This window comes from Sus scrofa, chromosome 15 (assembly GCF_000003025.6).
Source record: "Sus scrofa isolate TJ Tabasco breed Duroc chromosome 15, Sscrofa11.1, whole genome shotgun sequence".
NCBI lineage: Eukaryota > Metazoa > Chordata > Mammalia > Artiodactyla > Suidae > Sus > Sus scrofa.
In genome coordinates this window covers 11,432,556-11,449,942 of record NC_010457.5, presented here as the reverse complement: position 1 = coordinate 11,449,942, position 17,387 = coordinate 11,432,556, and the positions used below count along the sequence as shown (strand labels likewise).

General features: G+C 33.0%; 1 protein-coding gene across 1 annotated transcript in view; it reads right to left on the bottom strand.

Annotated features, from left to right (window-relative positions):
- LRP1B (LDL receptor related protein 1B) overlaps positions 1-17,387 on the bottom strand; it is a 1,887,165-nt gene that overhangs the window by 50,027 nt on the left and 1,819,751 nt on the right. The window contains 1 exon segment of the mRNA XM_021076285.1: positions 16,926-17,087. Coding sequence (XP_020931944.1) covers positions 16,926-17,087 — 162 coding nt within the window.

The following is a 17,387-nucleotide window of genomic DNA, read 5'->3' as shown; positions in this document are numbered from 1 at the left end:
TTTGCTCACTATACTCCAGCCCTGCCAGAGTGGCTTCCCAATGCCTACCTGTGAAATTTTTCTTACTATCTCCCATTACTAGGCTTAAAATGTGAAGCATGTAGGAGTTGCTCAATTATATGTTTGGCTGGATTTTTTTCTGCATCATTATTAGGATTTCAGGGTTCAACTCTTTGAATGTATAGTCCCTCATTCCTTTTCCTTCCTTCCTCCCTCCCTTTGCCCTTTCCTTCCCTTCTTCCTTCCTTCTTCCCTTCCATTCTTTCTTCTCACTTTTTCTCAAAGTCTTCCCTATTAACTCTTCCAAATCTAAGACTCCTAAACACAGGAGAAAGTAGGTCTTACTTAATAAGGAACTTTAGTATCAGATATTTAAACTAACACATAAGCACTGGATATTTGTAAATTGGAAATCAAAATAATTCCTTAAGTGGTCTCTGTTATTTCAAGTTTAATCATGCCACATACTATATGCAAATTCAGGAAAAAGTTTAAAACATCTGATAGTGCTTTTAGTTTCTAAATTAGATGACTCCAATTAAAGTTCATGTTCACTGTAATTGTCTTAATATCATGACAGCAATGTAAAATAAGTCATAGGAATGCTACCTAATTTCTCTCAGTCTCTTCTCAGCTAAAATCCACTTTGAATTACAACCATTTATGCAAAACTTGTGTAAATATATGCTGTATGTATTTTTATTTGTGTCTTCTCTATATATGCTCTCAAATAATTACCACATACTCATATTTAAATTTATCTCTTCAATTATTTATTTATTAACATGTATACTTTTTTAGTACCTCCCAATCCAGCAGAAATTTAGCAAAGTATGAAGAAGAATATGATATGAAAGGGGTCCTCAGGTATGCTATTGCCCACTTTGGTTCTAAGGACTCTTTCCTAATAAGCTTAGAAATGGAGAGGTTTAGCCATCATTGAAACAACAGTTTTCTTATCCAAGAGCACTGAAAATAGTTATCCCATGTAGCTTAACACTTTAAGCATCAAAAATGCTTTAAAAACCATTTTAATCTTCCCATGAGATAGATGTGCATTTTCTTAAGTAAAATTATTGATATTTTTATGAATGACTCATTTATCATTGTGGCTATCAATTATTTGTGTGACTTACCTTTGCAGAAGTTTCACAGCTTTGTGCTTTTTTCCATGTTTTAGCTTTGACTAAGTGAAATGTTAGTGATCATGAAGCAGTAGACAAATCTAAATAAAAAACTTAACTCCTCCCAAAGAATGAAAGAGTTAAGAATGTTGGTGGTTAGTTCACACCAATGTTTGCCACAAAGGCACCACCTTTTATTTTTACTTTCTGTTTCTCATCTCTCTGTGTCTCTCTGTCTCTCTCTGACTCTTCCCGTTTTTCTGTTTCTTTCTCACTCTCTCACACCCAGACATGCATACACATACTTTCACCAATGCAAACAACCATCTTCCTTTTCTACAAATTTAACTTAATAATTATTGGAATTGAAAGTAAAACATTGGGGTAGACTAAAAGAAGAAAGGTAGAAGAAAATATAGGTGACAGAAGACATTTTGTTAGAGAGTATGAAATTGGGTAGGGATTAAAGATTAAAGATTAAAGAGAAAAGAGTCTAGCCAGATTCGCCAGTAAGTGTAAAACAGGAACAGTCAGGAATTTATGAAAAGGAAAGCAGGTGGGACAATACAGTTGATATAATTTTGAACAACATAAGCAATTTAACCATGATAAAATGGAAATGGTAGATTGCAATTGATTATTTGCTGACATAAATGTGCCTAATTATATACTGAGAGTTGTGAGAAGAATCTAGAAATATGAGACAGACAACAGCTCTTAGAGAACTGATGACCCAAATGAAAAGTTAAAACAAGAAGAAAAAAGCAACTAAAACTGATCTGAATATTGTCCACTATGGCAAGAGCCTAAACATATTACCACCAACAAAATCTTTCTTCTTATGGAACATTCCAGCTCATATGTTTGGAGCATTTTACTGACCTGAATGGCATAACAATTGAGATGTTCTGCATATGATAAGAAGGAGCAATAATGAAATGTAATTAATCTGTGCTAAGAAAGTAGAGATTATCATGAAATTATATAATAATACTTTACATTCACAATATAAAAATTGTTATAACCTCTGTGGGGTAATTACACTAAGAATTGCATAGTAGCACCAAACACAATCATGTAATCTACAGGACAATGATAGATATATAATTACAGAGTATTCATATGGTAATTAGGTAAGATAGTAACTGGAGAATAAGTGAATGGCTATTTTCTGCAACAGAAATGGAGTAATTTCCAAGGAAGATCATTATTGCACTCTGTCTCTTTCTCTTACACCTTCTCTTTCATTTTTAAGCAATCAGAAATATAAGGAGATACTTCTTCCTTTAATATTTTTACACTATCTTAATAGTCTGCATAAAATATGTGCTTATATGGGTATATACACAGGTTTATGAATATTCATGGAGAGCCAGATGCCTGCAAAATCTCCAGCTATGTTTAACTTCTTTCTCAAATATTTCTTTATATTGAAAAGTAATTGCAAGGCCATTTAGCTATTAACTCATATTTTCTACTGGACCATTCACATTGTAATGGTTAGTAAAGTGTGACATTTATGTAAAGAGATGAAAACCATCCAAAGTATGTCACTTAAACAGGAGCTGAGGATACTCAGTAAGAATAATGGGGAACCTAGAGAGTCTTTAATTGATAATACGGAACAGTTATATAGGGGAGACTAAGTTACACAATCACATGTATGTACATCAGTTGTTCTGCTTCACTGAATTTTGACCTGGCTTTTAAAAAATGTTATCTGAATTGGCTTTAAGATCCACAATTTAACTAAGCAGTTGATAATTTGGGACCACACACATATACATACACACACACACACTCCAGTAAATTAAAAGTAGCATAGGATTACTTTCATAAATACTAGGTAAATCTACAACACATATCCTCTGGGCATTCTATAACTGAGTTCCAGTTTCAGTGCAATTCATACTCCACCTCTACTGTTTAATTGTGTAAACATGCCCTAGATTATATCATGACTTCTTCCTCACCCATCATCCTCAACAATGCCTTGAAATCAAAAAGGCCACCTAGAGTCTGTTCTGAGCAAAAAATGATGGAAACGATAATATGATGATGATAAATACTTGTTCTTCACTGTCTTCTCCATGCCAGGCACATGTGTTTGTTTTAGCCTCAGCATTACCTGGTATTATTCTCATGTTATAGCTGATTACACTGAGGCACAGAGAGTGTAAGCAACTTGCCAACAACAACACAAGAAAAAGTGAGAGGACTGAAATTCAAACCCAAATAAGCCTAACTCTAGAGAATAAATTCTTGTTTTTCTTAAGTGTAAATTCTCTTTTTCTTAAGTGTATCTAAAACTGAATGGGCCTTCATCTACATAGATACCTGAGGGTCTAACCACCAATCACAATGTTAATGGATTTTGCAGTAGCAAGAACAGCAGGCCTAGGAGAGCTTACCTGATGCTACCACAACCTATAAAATCAGAACCCAGGAATGCAATCTGGACTCCTACTTCTCATCCAAAAGTTCACATTTCACATGCCACTCTCAGCCTCCCATCCCAACCCAAGTTGGATATCTGCCTCTCTAGACACTGAAAATTGGTTTATAGTGCTAGACACTAAGTTGAAGGAATGCCTAACCATCCATGTGATATATTCAATATCAGGCAGGATCAGCTCTAAGTCCCTCCAGACAAATAAGAAACCAAACTAACAGCCAAGAAACCACAAAGTAAGATATTCCTGAGTGTCATCACTTACTAATATCTAATTTACAATGAAAACATTTAGAAGGTTTTCTGGAAAAGTTTTAAGATTCTTATAAATGTTAACAAGAGTGATTGTGGCCTTTCCTTCTCTGAAGTCAATTTTTCATCTATCATGGTTTAGGAGGCAAAGATATAAAGCAGCTTATATAAATTTGCTTAGAATTTTATGATTGTTGTCTTAAAGGATTATATTAAGAAAAAAACAAATTAAAGAAATACTAGAATATATTCTTTTTTACATTCCTCAACTGTTTTACCCAGCCTAAGATATTTCCATAATTAAACTTATTGCATAGTCCTAAATTTATCTTCCAGTTTTAGAGCTGAGTTTAATAAAGTAGGCAAACATTGAATCCAGGTATGCCAATTAAATATTCACTAGGGGAAAATGTGTGCAAAACTTTGATTAGAGTTGATAAATTTTCATCAGGAAAGCATGTCTAAGAAAATTAGCACTTTCTAATTTATTACTAAAAATAGAAATATATCCCAAGCATTTTCACAGAGTAAACTGCAAATTTAAAATAATAAAATCTATTCTGAGTGAACAGTGCCATCTCTGAGTATCCAGATAAAAGGAAAATGTAAAATTCAGTTAATAAAACTTTGATTTGAGTGAGACATGTGGGGTGGGATTTTAAAAGTACCAGTATTTAAATTTTCAATAGACTGCTATTTCAAAATGCATACTAATAATGATGGCATCAGTAATTTTAGCAATAGTCAAAAACTACCTCATAAAACTATCATGGCGATGTTTTTCAAGTATCAGAGAAACCTATATAACTTTTGTTTATAAATGATGTTCTGGGATGAGTATTCCTCCATTTTTTTTTTTTTTTTTTTTTTGGTCTTTTTTTTTTTTTGCTATTTCTTGGGCCGCTCCCGCGGCATATGGAGGTTCCCAGGCTAGGGGTCGAATCGGAGCTGTACCCACCAGCAACGCGGGATACGAGTCACGTCTGCAACCTACACCACAGCTCATGGCAACGCCGGATCCTTAACCCACTGAGCAAGGGCAGGGACCGAACCCGCAACCTCATGGTTCCTAGTCGGATTCGTTAACCACTGCGCCACGACAGGAACTCCTATTCCTCCATTTTTAAAGCAATTCAGCTATAACAGATTTTAGCAAGTAATTATAAAATAGTAAGGAGTCATTTGAGACTTATATGGTAGTTGACTAACAGATGATAGCTAAATATGGTATATCAGATAAGGTTAACTCAAAACCAAATAAGTGAATGAGAATATGAAGGCTTAAAAACATGATAGGAATGAAGCAGGAATATATAGGTAGTACCTCTCTCACCATAAGCAAACCATTTATCATGTTTGGGCCCTAATTTGTTTATCAGAACATTGAGTAGTACTACAGTTCAATTCATTTCAGCTTGTTAAAATTTATTAACAGCTACTATGTCAATAGTAGCTATTGCGTTAATATTGCAGGCTCTCAGGCTGCCTATACTGTGATAGAACCTCAAGGCTAACATAGCTGAAAAAAATCAAGATCAATAAAAGCTTTAGTTAAAAATTAATTTTAAAGACAATTCAGAACACAAACTCATTTACTGAAAACTAGAGAGTTTCATGGAGAAACAAGAGGTGAACAATGCGTACTAAGAGATGATCATGGAAAAGATCATCTCAGCTGGGAGTATCATGACAAAAGTCATTATCATCATGTATCCTAATAAGAGGGCAGTGAATGTCTCACTTCATCCTGGGAGATGGGGCCGTCTTACACAAACCCACATGCAGTTCTTACATATTTTCTCTCTCTTTCTCTGTCTCCTCTCTGTTCCAAAATTCTAACCTTTTTTCCCTATTCCAAACTAATCATTTCAAATCCAAATGTTAAAATAATAATTTCTGATATAGTCAGATGTACCTTCCTCTTAGTTTTCCTTCAATACAGTACCTTGAAAAATACATGATATACAATGTTACTCAATAATAATACATCAGTATTGATATAGATGTACAGAGGGAGGTTTCTATACTGGTATAACAAGAAAAAGAGCAATTACATAGAGGTGATTACTATTTAATCAGAGTTCACTAAAATATTAAGAAAGTCATCTTGAAAAGGTCACCTGACAGAGTAATATGTGGCAAAGTATAAAAGATTTCTCCTGGTCAAATGTGCAAGTTTCTTTTAGGTCAGATATACCAGGGTAAAACAAATTATTGATAAATAAAAATCAGCTTTTTACTTTACTTTCATAGAAATTCAAAGGTTACATAAAATCATTTTAATATTATTATTAATTAGAAGCATTTAAATTGTAATATGATTAGAACTATGCATTGAATTACTGCAATTAATCAATAAACAATTTAATCCAATATGCTTTTTATTTAGAAAAATTACTATTCTTTGAAAACATTGTTATAAATTGTTTCAACCTTAAGGCAATGAAATTAAGTCATTACTTTTATGTACCCGGTGTACCCAGTGTATATTGTAGTGATATATTTTTGATATAGTAACTAGCATATTTTAGTTTCCATAGCTCCCTGACTCTTTCCTTCATCAGATGGTATTAGATTCTTAATTTATCCTGCTTTATTTTTCATCTAATTTCTGACATTTAATATGTTTATATATTATTTAAAAATACTAAAGTGTACCATGAGAGCAGTTTTCTGTTTTATTCATAACTAAATCTCAAGCTTTACTGGTTGGCACATATTAGATGCTTTATTAACATTTGTTGAATAAATGAATGAATACCACCCCTTGGAAAGCAGGGCACTTTAGAAGGCAGAGAATAAGAATCATACTGCTGACTTATGCCTGCATAAAACAGTCACTCAGTTGCTGGATCAATGAACCAGATACCATATACTCCAGAGTGCCCTGTGAACAAAAGATACGACCTGTTGAATTCTCAAAAACGGGCGTTCCATCTAACTTCAGCTTCTAGTAGGTTTCATTTTGTAGTCATAACGTAACCTCTACAGGAAAGTAAACCTATTAAAGAAAATATTTTCTTCAATAATAGAAATTGATCTATATGATCAGTAGATCATACTTTCATGTAACTTTATTTAGAATTTTCTACTAACTTTCATGTAACTCTTATTTAGAATTTCATTCTAAATTCATGGATCATTACCGAAAGTGTTAAAAAAATTTTGGGTTATATAAATGAATGCTATGAAATTAATAATTTTTATTATCCAAATTATATATTACATGAATACATATTACCTAAAATATAATATACATTAATTATATAAATGATAGGCCCTCAAAATAACAATTACATTTTAAAAAATATTTGCATTTAATTTTAAAATTTGAAAAAAACTTTTTAATAGATTACCTTGAACTTCACACATCTGAGAACCAGATAGTTAAATTATTATCATTACTGTTTTTATAAATCAGGTAACTGAGTTTCACATGTGATAAAGAAAACGATTTTTAAATCCGAAGTTGTAGAATACTATTTGTTAGTCTACGATTTTTACTTTGTGTAATTTTATTTTATTTTATTTTTTTAATGACTGCACTCACGTCATATGAAAGTTCCTGGGCCAGGGATCTAATCCGAGGCACAACTGTAACCTACGTTACAGCTGCGTAACATCAGATCCTAAACCCACTGCACCAGGCCAGAAATCAAACTTGTGCTACCACAGAGACAACATTGGATCCTTACCCCTCTGTGCCACAGCAGGAATTTTTGGACAAGAGATTTTTAAAGGGATCATAAGTGTATATTGTCTTTTAATTTAAGAAGCACTAACATCTGGACTTGAAAAAGTCTAGCTTATTTCCAGTTATTCATGATTTGGAACATACCATGAAAGTGATCCAGGTTTTTGAGTAGTAAGATACACATGGTGTCAGTTATTACATGGTCATAGCCACACCAATTTGTTTGTTTCCACCAATATGTTATTTATATCATTGACTTACAAGGAAAGCGTTCCCTCAGATTGTTACAATATAGATTTTCTGAGTTCTTAAAACTAATAAATAAAGTACAAATTATTTCATCAAACTGAAAACTAGATCATATTATTACCACAGACATAGTCACAAATCTTCAAATGGTAATACAAATCTAAAAATTCAAATTTAGCTACCTGAACTTTAGATTGATTTTTCTAATGCTATTCTGAACTAAGAGATTTTATGTTTTTCAGTGTCCTATATTTATGATATATCTCATTTTTTAGTATCAATCCCCAATTAGTGGGCTTTTCTAATAATAGTTCATTTTCATATAATTAAACACCTACATTATGAGAAATTATTGGCTATCTGTGGGACTCCCTTTTTATTTAACTTCGCTCTGAAAAAAAAAACCTTTGCACTGAAAAGCGTTACTTTATTTGCTAGAAAACAATGGCTCTTACTATATATGATTTATTTAAATCAAACTTTATGATAATTATATTTTTGTATTCCTGAGAATGAAATTGAATGCAAAAATAATGAATGTGCTATTTTGAGTTAAGCAAAATTATGCTCTTCTTTATTTGATGAGTTATATAACCATAGGATAAATTATAAATATTACCTACTTTCTCTGGCTTATTGCATTCTGGGACTTAGAAACGGTAAGTTTAAGATTTGGAGTAGTTTTATTTCTTACCTTAACAACTGTTTGATGGTATACTGACATTTGCCATTTTTACCAATAATCAAGATAAATACAATTTTTCTTCTAGAAGAATATTAAGTACCAATTACCCAAAGAGGTTCTATATTTTTTATGAAACAAAATAAAAATACCAGTTTACAGTGTTGAAATCTTTAATAGTTAAACATGGAGGTTATCATATTAACTATCAGTTAGGAATCTTATTTGATTATCTTATATTTAAAGCATTTAAAGATTCCTGACTCATGATATTTTTTTCAGAACATGTCAACTGACATTCCAAATCTGATATAAAGCACTGTTTTAAAATTACTCTTAAAATTAACTACATTTGATATAATTATTTTAAAAATGATGTTAGCAGATGCATTTCACTAGACACAGTTTGCTTAGTTTGAGGAAAGCCCCAAGTGAATTTTTTTTTTCAATCTGTGTGTCTGTCTGTGTGTGATTCATGTACTATATTACTAATTATCTTTGTATAGCCAATTCTGTCCATAGAGCATTATTTATAAATCCATTCAGTTTACTTGGTACCAAGTACAGCAGAATCACAAATACAGGTTGTTTCTATTCATGTAAAGCCTTGCTTCTTTTTTTTTTTTTTTTTTTTTTTTTGAGGGCTCCCAACTGGCCATGTTCAGTTTTTTTCAATACAAATATCTCCTTGGACAGTTACTAACCATTATTTGTGTAATGGGTTATTTCAACATTGAATTAGGCAGTTTTAAGGCTAGTTTTTGTAGAACTTCATAATCCTTTGTATATTCACTTTTCCTTAAGTTGGAAAAATAAGGGCAAACACCTGTTCATCGTATCAAAGTGGAAAATGAAATCATCTAAACTTGGCATGACAATAGGTGAAGCACTGTTAAAAGAGTATTGTGAGATTAGAAGTGTCTCAAAATAAATGAAGCTGGCATAGAAGAAAAACTGCCGTTACAGTGCCAGCAAAAGACATTAAGCATTCTTAATTGTTTTAGTTACACTTACTGAAATTATTAATTACTAAAAGTTAATTACTAAAACATAATTACACTATAAGTAAAAGTTACCTGATACAGAAATTAAAGTTTATCCATAATTAACTTTATAAATGTGTTGGAAATTGAATTGTAACTGTAAAAAGTAAGTATGCTTCTAAATGGTATGGAATAAAGTCTCTTTCTGATTTCCAACTAATCATTTCTTGGCTATATAATTATTAAGTTGAAGCTTTTAATCTGAAAAGATATACCATGTGGTTTTTTTACTAACCAAAAGTTAAGTAGGGCAAGTATATTTATTTATTTATTTATTAAATGAGAGTCGCAACATTTCAGGTTCGCTCTTTTTTTTTTTTCTTCTTTGCCACATAGGCGGTATGTGGAAGTTCCTGGGCCAGGGATTGAACCTACACCACATAGCAGCAACCAGAGCCACAGCAGTGAGAACACATGAGCCTCAACCTGCTAGGCCATCAGAGAACTCCCAAGGGCAAGTATCTTTGAAAGAGCTTTTATACCGATGTATCCCCAATGTCCAAACAATAAATTAGACCAAGAAATATTCAATATATATCAGTTAAATAAATTAATTTTAAATAATAAGAATAGGTACCTTGACTCATATATGACTTACTGTCTTAGATTTACTTCCATTTCCAATATATGACTTACTGTCTTAGATTTACTTCCATTTCCAATTATTTTTATATAAGCACATTTCCCCTAAATCTTTTCCAAGTTACAATAGTAGAGTAAAAATCTTGTTTTAGTAATTCTAGTCTTACTACTGGATCAAAATTGTCTTCAACAATATTTTTACAGTTAATAATTTCTTCTAAAATACCTAGAGTAAAAAATTGAAAGTTACTACTTATCTTAACCTTGGCACACCATTCTCTATCCTGGTCACATGAGAAAAGCAACATATTGATTTTCCTTCACACACATTAATTCAAACATAATTTCATCTTTTTACTGTATTTTTCAAACTTAAGGCACAGGCACAAAGTTTCTCATGGAGTGTGGATCTTAATGAGTTAGTAAGTAAAGGTGTAACAGAATCTTGGATCTGCCTTTTGTGTGGGATCTTGTCAGAGAACAGAAAAAAACTGGACCTAGCAGGCTGGAAACAGAATCTACCCACTTGGTTTCATTCACTCACATATCTAACTCTATCAACTAGTCCCAGGAGGTGAGTCAACTTCCAAGATTTATAAGGTATGCAAAACACCATAGCCTGTTTCATGGTCTAGTGGTGTGGAGAGTCAAGAATATCAATGACACTGATACGGAGTGAAGGGGCCCCAAAGGGAAGTGCTGAATGTCCTAAAGCAGTGGGTAAGAAGACAAAGTTGGGGAATTAGCCTTGGCAGTTACTCAGGATATGATGTGAAAAGAAAAAGAGGTCTGATCAATTAAAGGGCACATTTTGGAAACAATGAACAGATTTCCAAGGTGGAAGAAAAAGGTACATGAGGGAATGCATTATAATAATCTAAGCAAGAGATGAGGAGGGCCTAAATGAAGGCAATGCTTATCTCCTCACCAAGGGCAAAAGAATTGGGGAACAGGGCTCCAAAATGCTTTGATCCTCTAGATGTGAAAGGTCTAGAAATCTTAAATACTAGAATATTTAGGAAATAGCTAATCCTAATTGATAATTTTACTTTTAAGTCATGGTCCTTTCTTGATGTTCAAGTGCCAGTTCTAATTGGCCTTCACACTCACAGAGGCAACTAAAAAGGTTCTATTCTATTTTTTTGGTCATTATTAAAGTCCTCTGGTCTCCTCTGCTTGGACCTGCCATCGTCTTGATCAAATCAAGATTAAAATAATTATTAACACCTCTTTTCAGTGGGGTAGAAACTTAAAAAGACCAGGTGGAGCCATTGTGCCACCTGAGCTTTGAGTGCTCTCATAGTGAGACTAAAAAGCTCCAATAGGATGGGCAGGATATTAAATGACAGGAAAATAGACCAGAAGCCTCCAGAAGTCAGATGTGCAAGGTTACAAATTGTGGTTCCTATGTTCTCTAACTTGACAGATTAGGGAGAATTGTTTAATCTCACTTCTTGGCAATTGTAAAGTTGGACTAATAATACTAATCTCACAGGGTTGTATGAACTTTTGTCATAATATCATTTATCAAATGATAATTATCAAATGATAAATTAAAATTATGTATAACACACATATCTCCGTGACCAATACATTATATATTGTTATTTATATTCATAATTGTTATTTTCTTTTGCCAGCCCTCCTTTAGGAAAATAAAATAGAAAAAAAAATTTCCAAAGGTTTTTCCTTCTAGACCTTTGCAAATACTGTTCCACACACTGCACTGTCTCTTCACCTGGTTAGCTGCTTGTTTCTTCTGGTTTCAGCTTAAAAGACAATTCCTTCAAGAAACCTTTCCTGTTGGCTAAATACTTTGTTCTTTCCTGGGTTCTGGTAACCTTTGTGTTCCACTAAACTCTTAATTAAAATTATTATTTGTTTCCTTCACACAATCATACATCAGACTGTAAGCCCTTTGAGGGCAGAAAATATCTCTGACACCACTGTTTCCTTCATGTCTAACAGAGTGATAGGTTCACTGTAAACACCAATACATGTTCACTGACCAACTAACTAGTGAAATAAAATTGTTCTGAAAGGAAAATGGTAAAAATAATCCTATTGTTCTTCACATATGGTAGGTTTAAAACTATCATTTAAAACTTTTATAAGTTACTTAATAGACTGTGGTTCTAACATCAGTTACAGTGGATGATATGTGTGGATTACTGTTAGCTATCTCAAGTTTTATAGGAGATGCTACTTAATGTCTGTGTTTAGTGGAATCAGTGGTATTAAGCCATATAGGTATATATCCAATAAACTGAGTTTTAATTGAAATTAAAATAGTTCCCTGATCAGGTCACTAGAGGACTTCAAAAATATCAATGAAGTGACAAACAGATTGACCTCTGATTTGAATATCTGGCTCTTAGACATAAATTGCCTTGGTCCTCATTGGATCTTTTGCCCTAATAGCATTACCATATAATTGTAAATAACCTCAGATGTTGTTAACCTCATATAATATCCAAATTTAAATGTAAAATACCATGCTTTTTTTTTTTTTTTGGATGTACGCTAGGAATCCTTACTCCAGAACTGCAGGAAATGGAGCTATATTTGTTAGAATTCAAGAATATTTAATTTTACTTTTGCCATTATTTATTTCTGTCTCTCCTCCCTGGATGCTGGTGTTAAAATTAATTTGCATTTCAGACCTCAGGATTTTATATTGCCATTAGTGTTTTGAAATGTTTTTACTCAGCACAACTAAGAACTGATGTTTTACCTCCCACTAATGGACCTTTAATTAGGCACTGTAATGAACCATTCTGTCATTTCTTCATTTACAAAGAGAAGATTTTGTATATGCAAGATACAATTTTGACAGAATACCAGGTCCAATGAACCTTTCTGATTCACATCTAATAGATCCTAAATTTATTATGCTTTTGTCAGCTGTTGGATTTATCATTTTAATGACACTGTCCGCAGGCTTATTTTGCTGCCAAAGAACAGCATCAACATATTGCAGGAATGTTTGTTGATATCTTGACTCCTGGGGTTCCATTCTGACTATAATATTACTACTCTGGGACCTTGAGCAAGTTATCTAACCTCTGCCTAAGGATTAATTGGTTAATTTTAATAAGTGATTTGCTGTAAAAGGTAGGAAGTGCTACAACTGCTAATCGTGATAATAAAATGATAATGTAGCCTTTTATAATGCATCAGGCTACCTCAGACTGTGATTCTATCGTTTCCAATTAAAATATAAGCTAACTGAATTTATTCTTTTTAAGACTAAAAATCACTATAATTTTGGCCACATAGTATTTCTTTTAACTTAGTTTAAAAAAAAAAAGTATTGTGATACTTCAACTTAAACAAATTTAAAAAAAGACTGATGTTCCATCAATTGAGAACTGAGAAATAGCTCTGCAGAAAAATATGAAATAATTGTACCTTGATTAAATGTAGATTTTGTGCATTACACTGATTATTCTTTTACTAACTTGTCTCCAAACTTCTTTCATTTACTTATCTATGACTATGTATCTGTTCATTTGTTTATTCAACAAATATCATCTTGGGTATGGTTTCAAAGAGGTCAGCCCAGACAAGTAAAAGGAATATACACAAATAACAACACTAGGTAAAAGTGCATACAGCTAAAACATTATAAAGAATCACTGACTTGAACATTTAGAAGAAAAATAGATTAATTCAAACTGAGGGTGGTTGTGAACAATGTCAAAAAAACAAATGGTACTTAAGCAGGACAGAAATAGATCGATAGTGTTTGTTATTGAGAAATGGGGGTGAGGAGAAATCTGAAGAAATTATGTTTCAAAAGAAGAGAATAGTATGAGAAAGTCGTGGTACCAAGGAAGCTGACATACAGAGAAGCATGATCAGTGTGGTTTTACTTGAATAAAGAAGAGAGTACAAAAAGTTTGGATAGTAATTAGGATCTGCATTATGCAGGATTATATCTGGCACTGTCCCTGACTTGCTTAGACATCATTCAGGGTGATGAGAATGGGAGAACTGAAAAACAAAAAGCAAAAACAAAACCCCATAAGTTAGTAGAAGCGGGCCTGTGCTGGAATACCATGATATGTTGAGAGGCAGGAGATAAGAGAGTAATGAGGATGTGATTAAACATGTGAGGGGGATACATGCATATAGCTAGAGGTAAAAGATCTATACTCCAAAAACTATAAAACACTGATGAAGAAAACTGAAGATGATACAAAAAAAATGGAAAGGTATGTATCTATGCTCTTGTATTGGAAGAATTAATATTATTAAAATGGTCATAATCCCCAAAGCAATTTATGGATGTAATGCAATCCCTATGAAAATATCCATTACATTTTTCTTAAACTAGAACAAATAATTCTAATATTTAATATGGAATGACAGAAGGTCCCAAATTGCCAAAGCAATCCTAAAAAACAAAAGAGGAAACAAAAACAAATATAAAAACATAAATCCAAAGCTGGAAGTATAATCCTTCCAGACTTCAGACTGTGTTACAAACTACAGTAATCAAAATAGTGTAGTATTGGCACAAAAAAAAAAGCATATAGATCAATGGAAAAATACATAGGGTCCAGGAATAACCCCATGTATCAACACTCAATCTACAGCAAAGGAGACAAGAATATACAGTAGAGATAAGACAGTCTCTTTAACAAGTGGCACTGAGAAATCTGGATAGCTACATGTAAAAGAATGAAATTAGAACACTCCCTCACACCACATACAATAATAAACTCAAAATGGTTTAAATGCCAAAATGTAAGACCTGAAATCATAAAACTAGAAGAAAACAGAGGCAGAATATTCCTTGACAAAAACTGTAGCAATTCTTTTTATCTGTCTCCTAAGGCAAAAGACAAAAATAAAAGCAAAAATAAATAAATGGGACCTAATTAAACTTAAAAGCCTTTGTACACAAAGGAAAGCATTGACAAAAGGAAAAAACAATATACTAAATGAGTGGAAATATTTGAAAATGAAATACCAATAAGGAATTAATACTGAACATATACAAATAGCTCATACAACTCAATATCAAAAAAAAAACAATGTGATTTTAAAAAAATGGACCCCAAAAGACATTTTTCCAAAGGAGACATACAGATGGCTAACATGAAAGGTGCTGACATTGCTAATTACTAGGGAAATGCAAATCAAAACAAAGAAATATCATCTCATACCTATTAAAATTGCTATCAACAAAACGTTTACAAATGACAAACATTAGCAAGGATGTAGAAAAAATGGAACTTTGTACACTGGTGGTAGGAATGTAAATTAGTTCAACCACTGTGGAAAACAATATGGAGGTTCTTGCAAAAACTAAAAATAGAACTACCATGTGATCCAAAAATTTCACTCCTGGGAATATGTTCAAAAAATGAAAACATTAATTCAAAAAGATGTATGCACCCCAAGGTTCATAGCAGCACCTAGTTAACAATAGCCAAGGTATGGAAGCAACCCAAGTATCTATCAACAGAAGAATGGATGAAGAAAATGTATATATACAATTAGTCATGAAAAGGAATGAAATTCTTCCAATTGCAATAACATGAACGGACCAAGAGAATATTATATCTAGTGAAATAAGCCAGACAAAGATAAATATCATATGATGTCATTTATTTGTGAAATCTAAAAAATAAAATAAATGAATGTACATAGCAAAATAGAAACAGACTCATAGATACAGAAAACTAGTGGCTACTAATGGAGAGAGGGAAGGTAGAAGTGGCAAGATCAGGGTATTAGATTAAGAGATATATAATACTATGTATAAGTAGATAAGCAACAGGACATCTTGAGTAGCATAGGGAATTATAACCATTATTTTGTAGTAACTTTTAATGGAGTGTAATATACAAAAATATTTAATCACTATGCTATGCACCTAAAACTAACATAATGTTTTAGTTGATTAAGTATCAACGACACTTCTAAAAAAATTACGAGCAGGGAAATAAAGTTGTATCCAGAAAGGGATGTGAGCACAAGGGAAATTCTTTTTTTTCTTTTTTTTTTTTTTTTAAGAAAGGACTAGGTAGACTGGAAAATATTGATATAGCATAAGAAAGAGGGGAGAGTTGTATGAGATGTGTCTATGAATGGCTAAGAAGGATCTAATGTAGGAGTGGATAGTGTAGCATTCGACATGCCATGGTCCCTAGTCCTCTGGAGTAAAGACAAAGGATGTGGTGTAGGACAAAGTGATTTGAAGATCTAGTAGTGGAAGCTTGTGCAGTGCTCTTTAGAAAACTGCCATTTTTATCAATGAAATAGGAAGCAAGCTCCTCTGTTGAGAATAAAGTTGGGAGTCAGGTATTGGAGATTTAAAGGGAAAGGAGATGTGACAGGACTGACCAAAGAAGTTCAGTGGATTAATGAAATACAATAGAAGCCATAATAAATGCCCATATGAGATTAGTGATAACAACTCAAATGAGATCAGTGTACATAATTATATACATTTTCTTTCAGTTGCATTCAGCAATGGGAGTCCCAGTTCAGGACAGATAGATATTTAGATTTAACAATGGTTGTGGTTTTCTAGAAAAGTCCAAGAACAGGGAAGAGGGAGCAAAACTGTTAAGGGTATATACAAGGAAATGATTACAGTGATGGACCATGGACTAAGGTGGGAAAGGAAGAAACATCATCTCTAAAATAAGAAGAAGTAAATGAAGAACAATGTAAAGAATTGTTAGAGATGGGGTGACGGAGGGGGTGAACCTGAAAAAACAGGGGGTGGCTGAAATTGAGATAATGGAGGAAAGGTAGATTTTGGTGATAATATTACTTAATGTACACATTACAGCATGCTGTCAGACAGTTGTGGTGTGGTTTCACTTACAGTACTGACATCTGTCTCCAGTGTGTTCAGGCTGGCAGTGACAGTAAGGCTGGTTCCCTGCAGTAACACTGCACGTCCCTCCATTCTGACAAAAGTCCTCACAGACTGTTTTGCCACAGTTTGGTCCAGTGAACCCCAGGGCACAACTGCAGGTGGGTCTCCCTATTGGGAAAAAATAGGCAGGAAAAGGAAATTAGTTGATAAAAATTGTGTATTTACAGGGAATTCTCACCAGGTAAGAAGCAGGAAGTCAGGATTCTGGGCCAAGTTTGTCCACTACATAATCTGTGACTTTACATAGTAACATGACCTCTTTGGGTATCAGTTTTTCCATATTCCAATGAAGCCTACATTAAAAGATAATTCACGTTCATATCAGAGAAAACAATAGGGGCTCATTTTATGAATAATTATACATGCATATATGTGTGTGTGTGTGTGTGTGTATACATCATGCTTTGA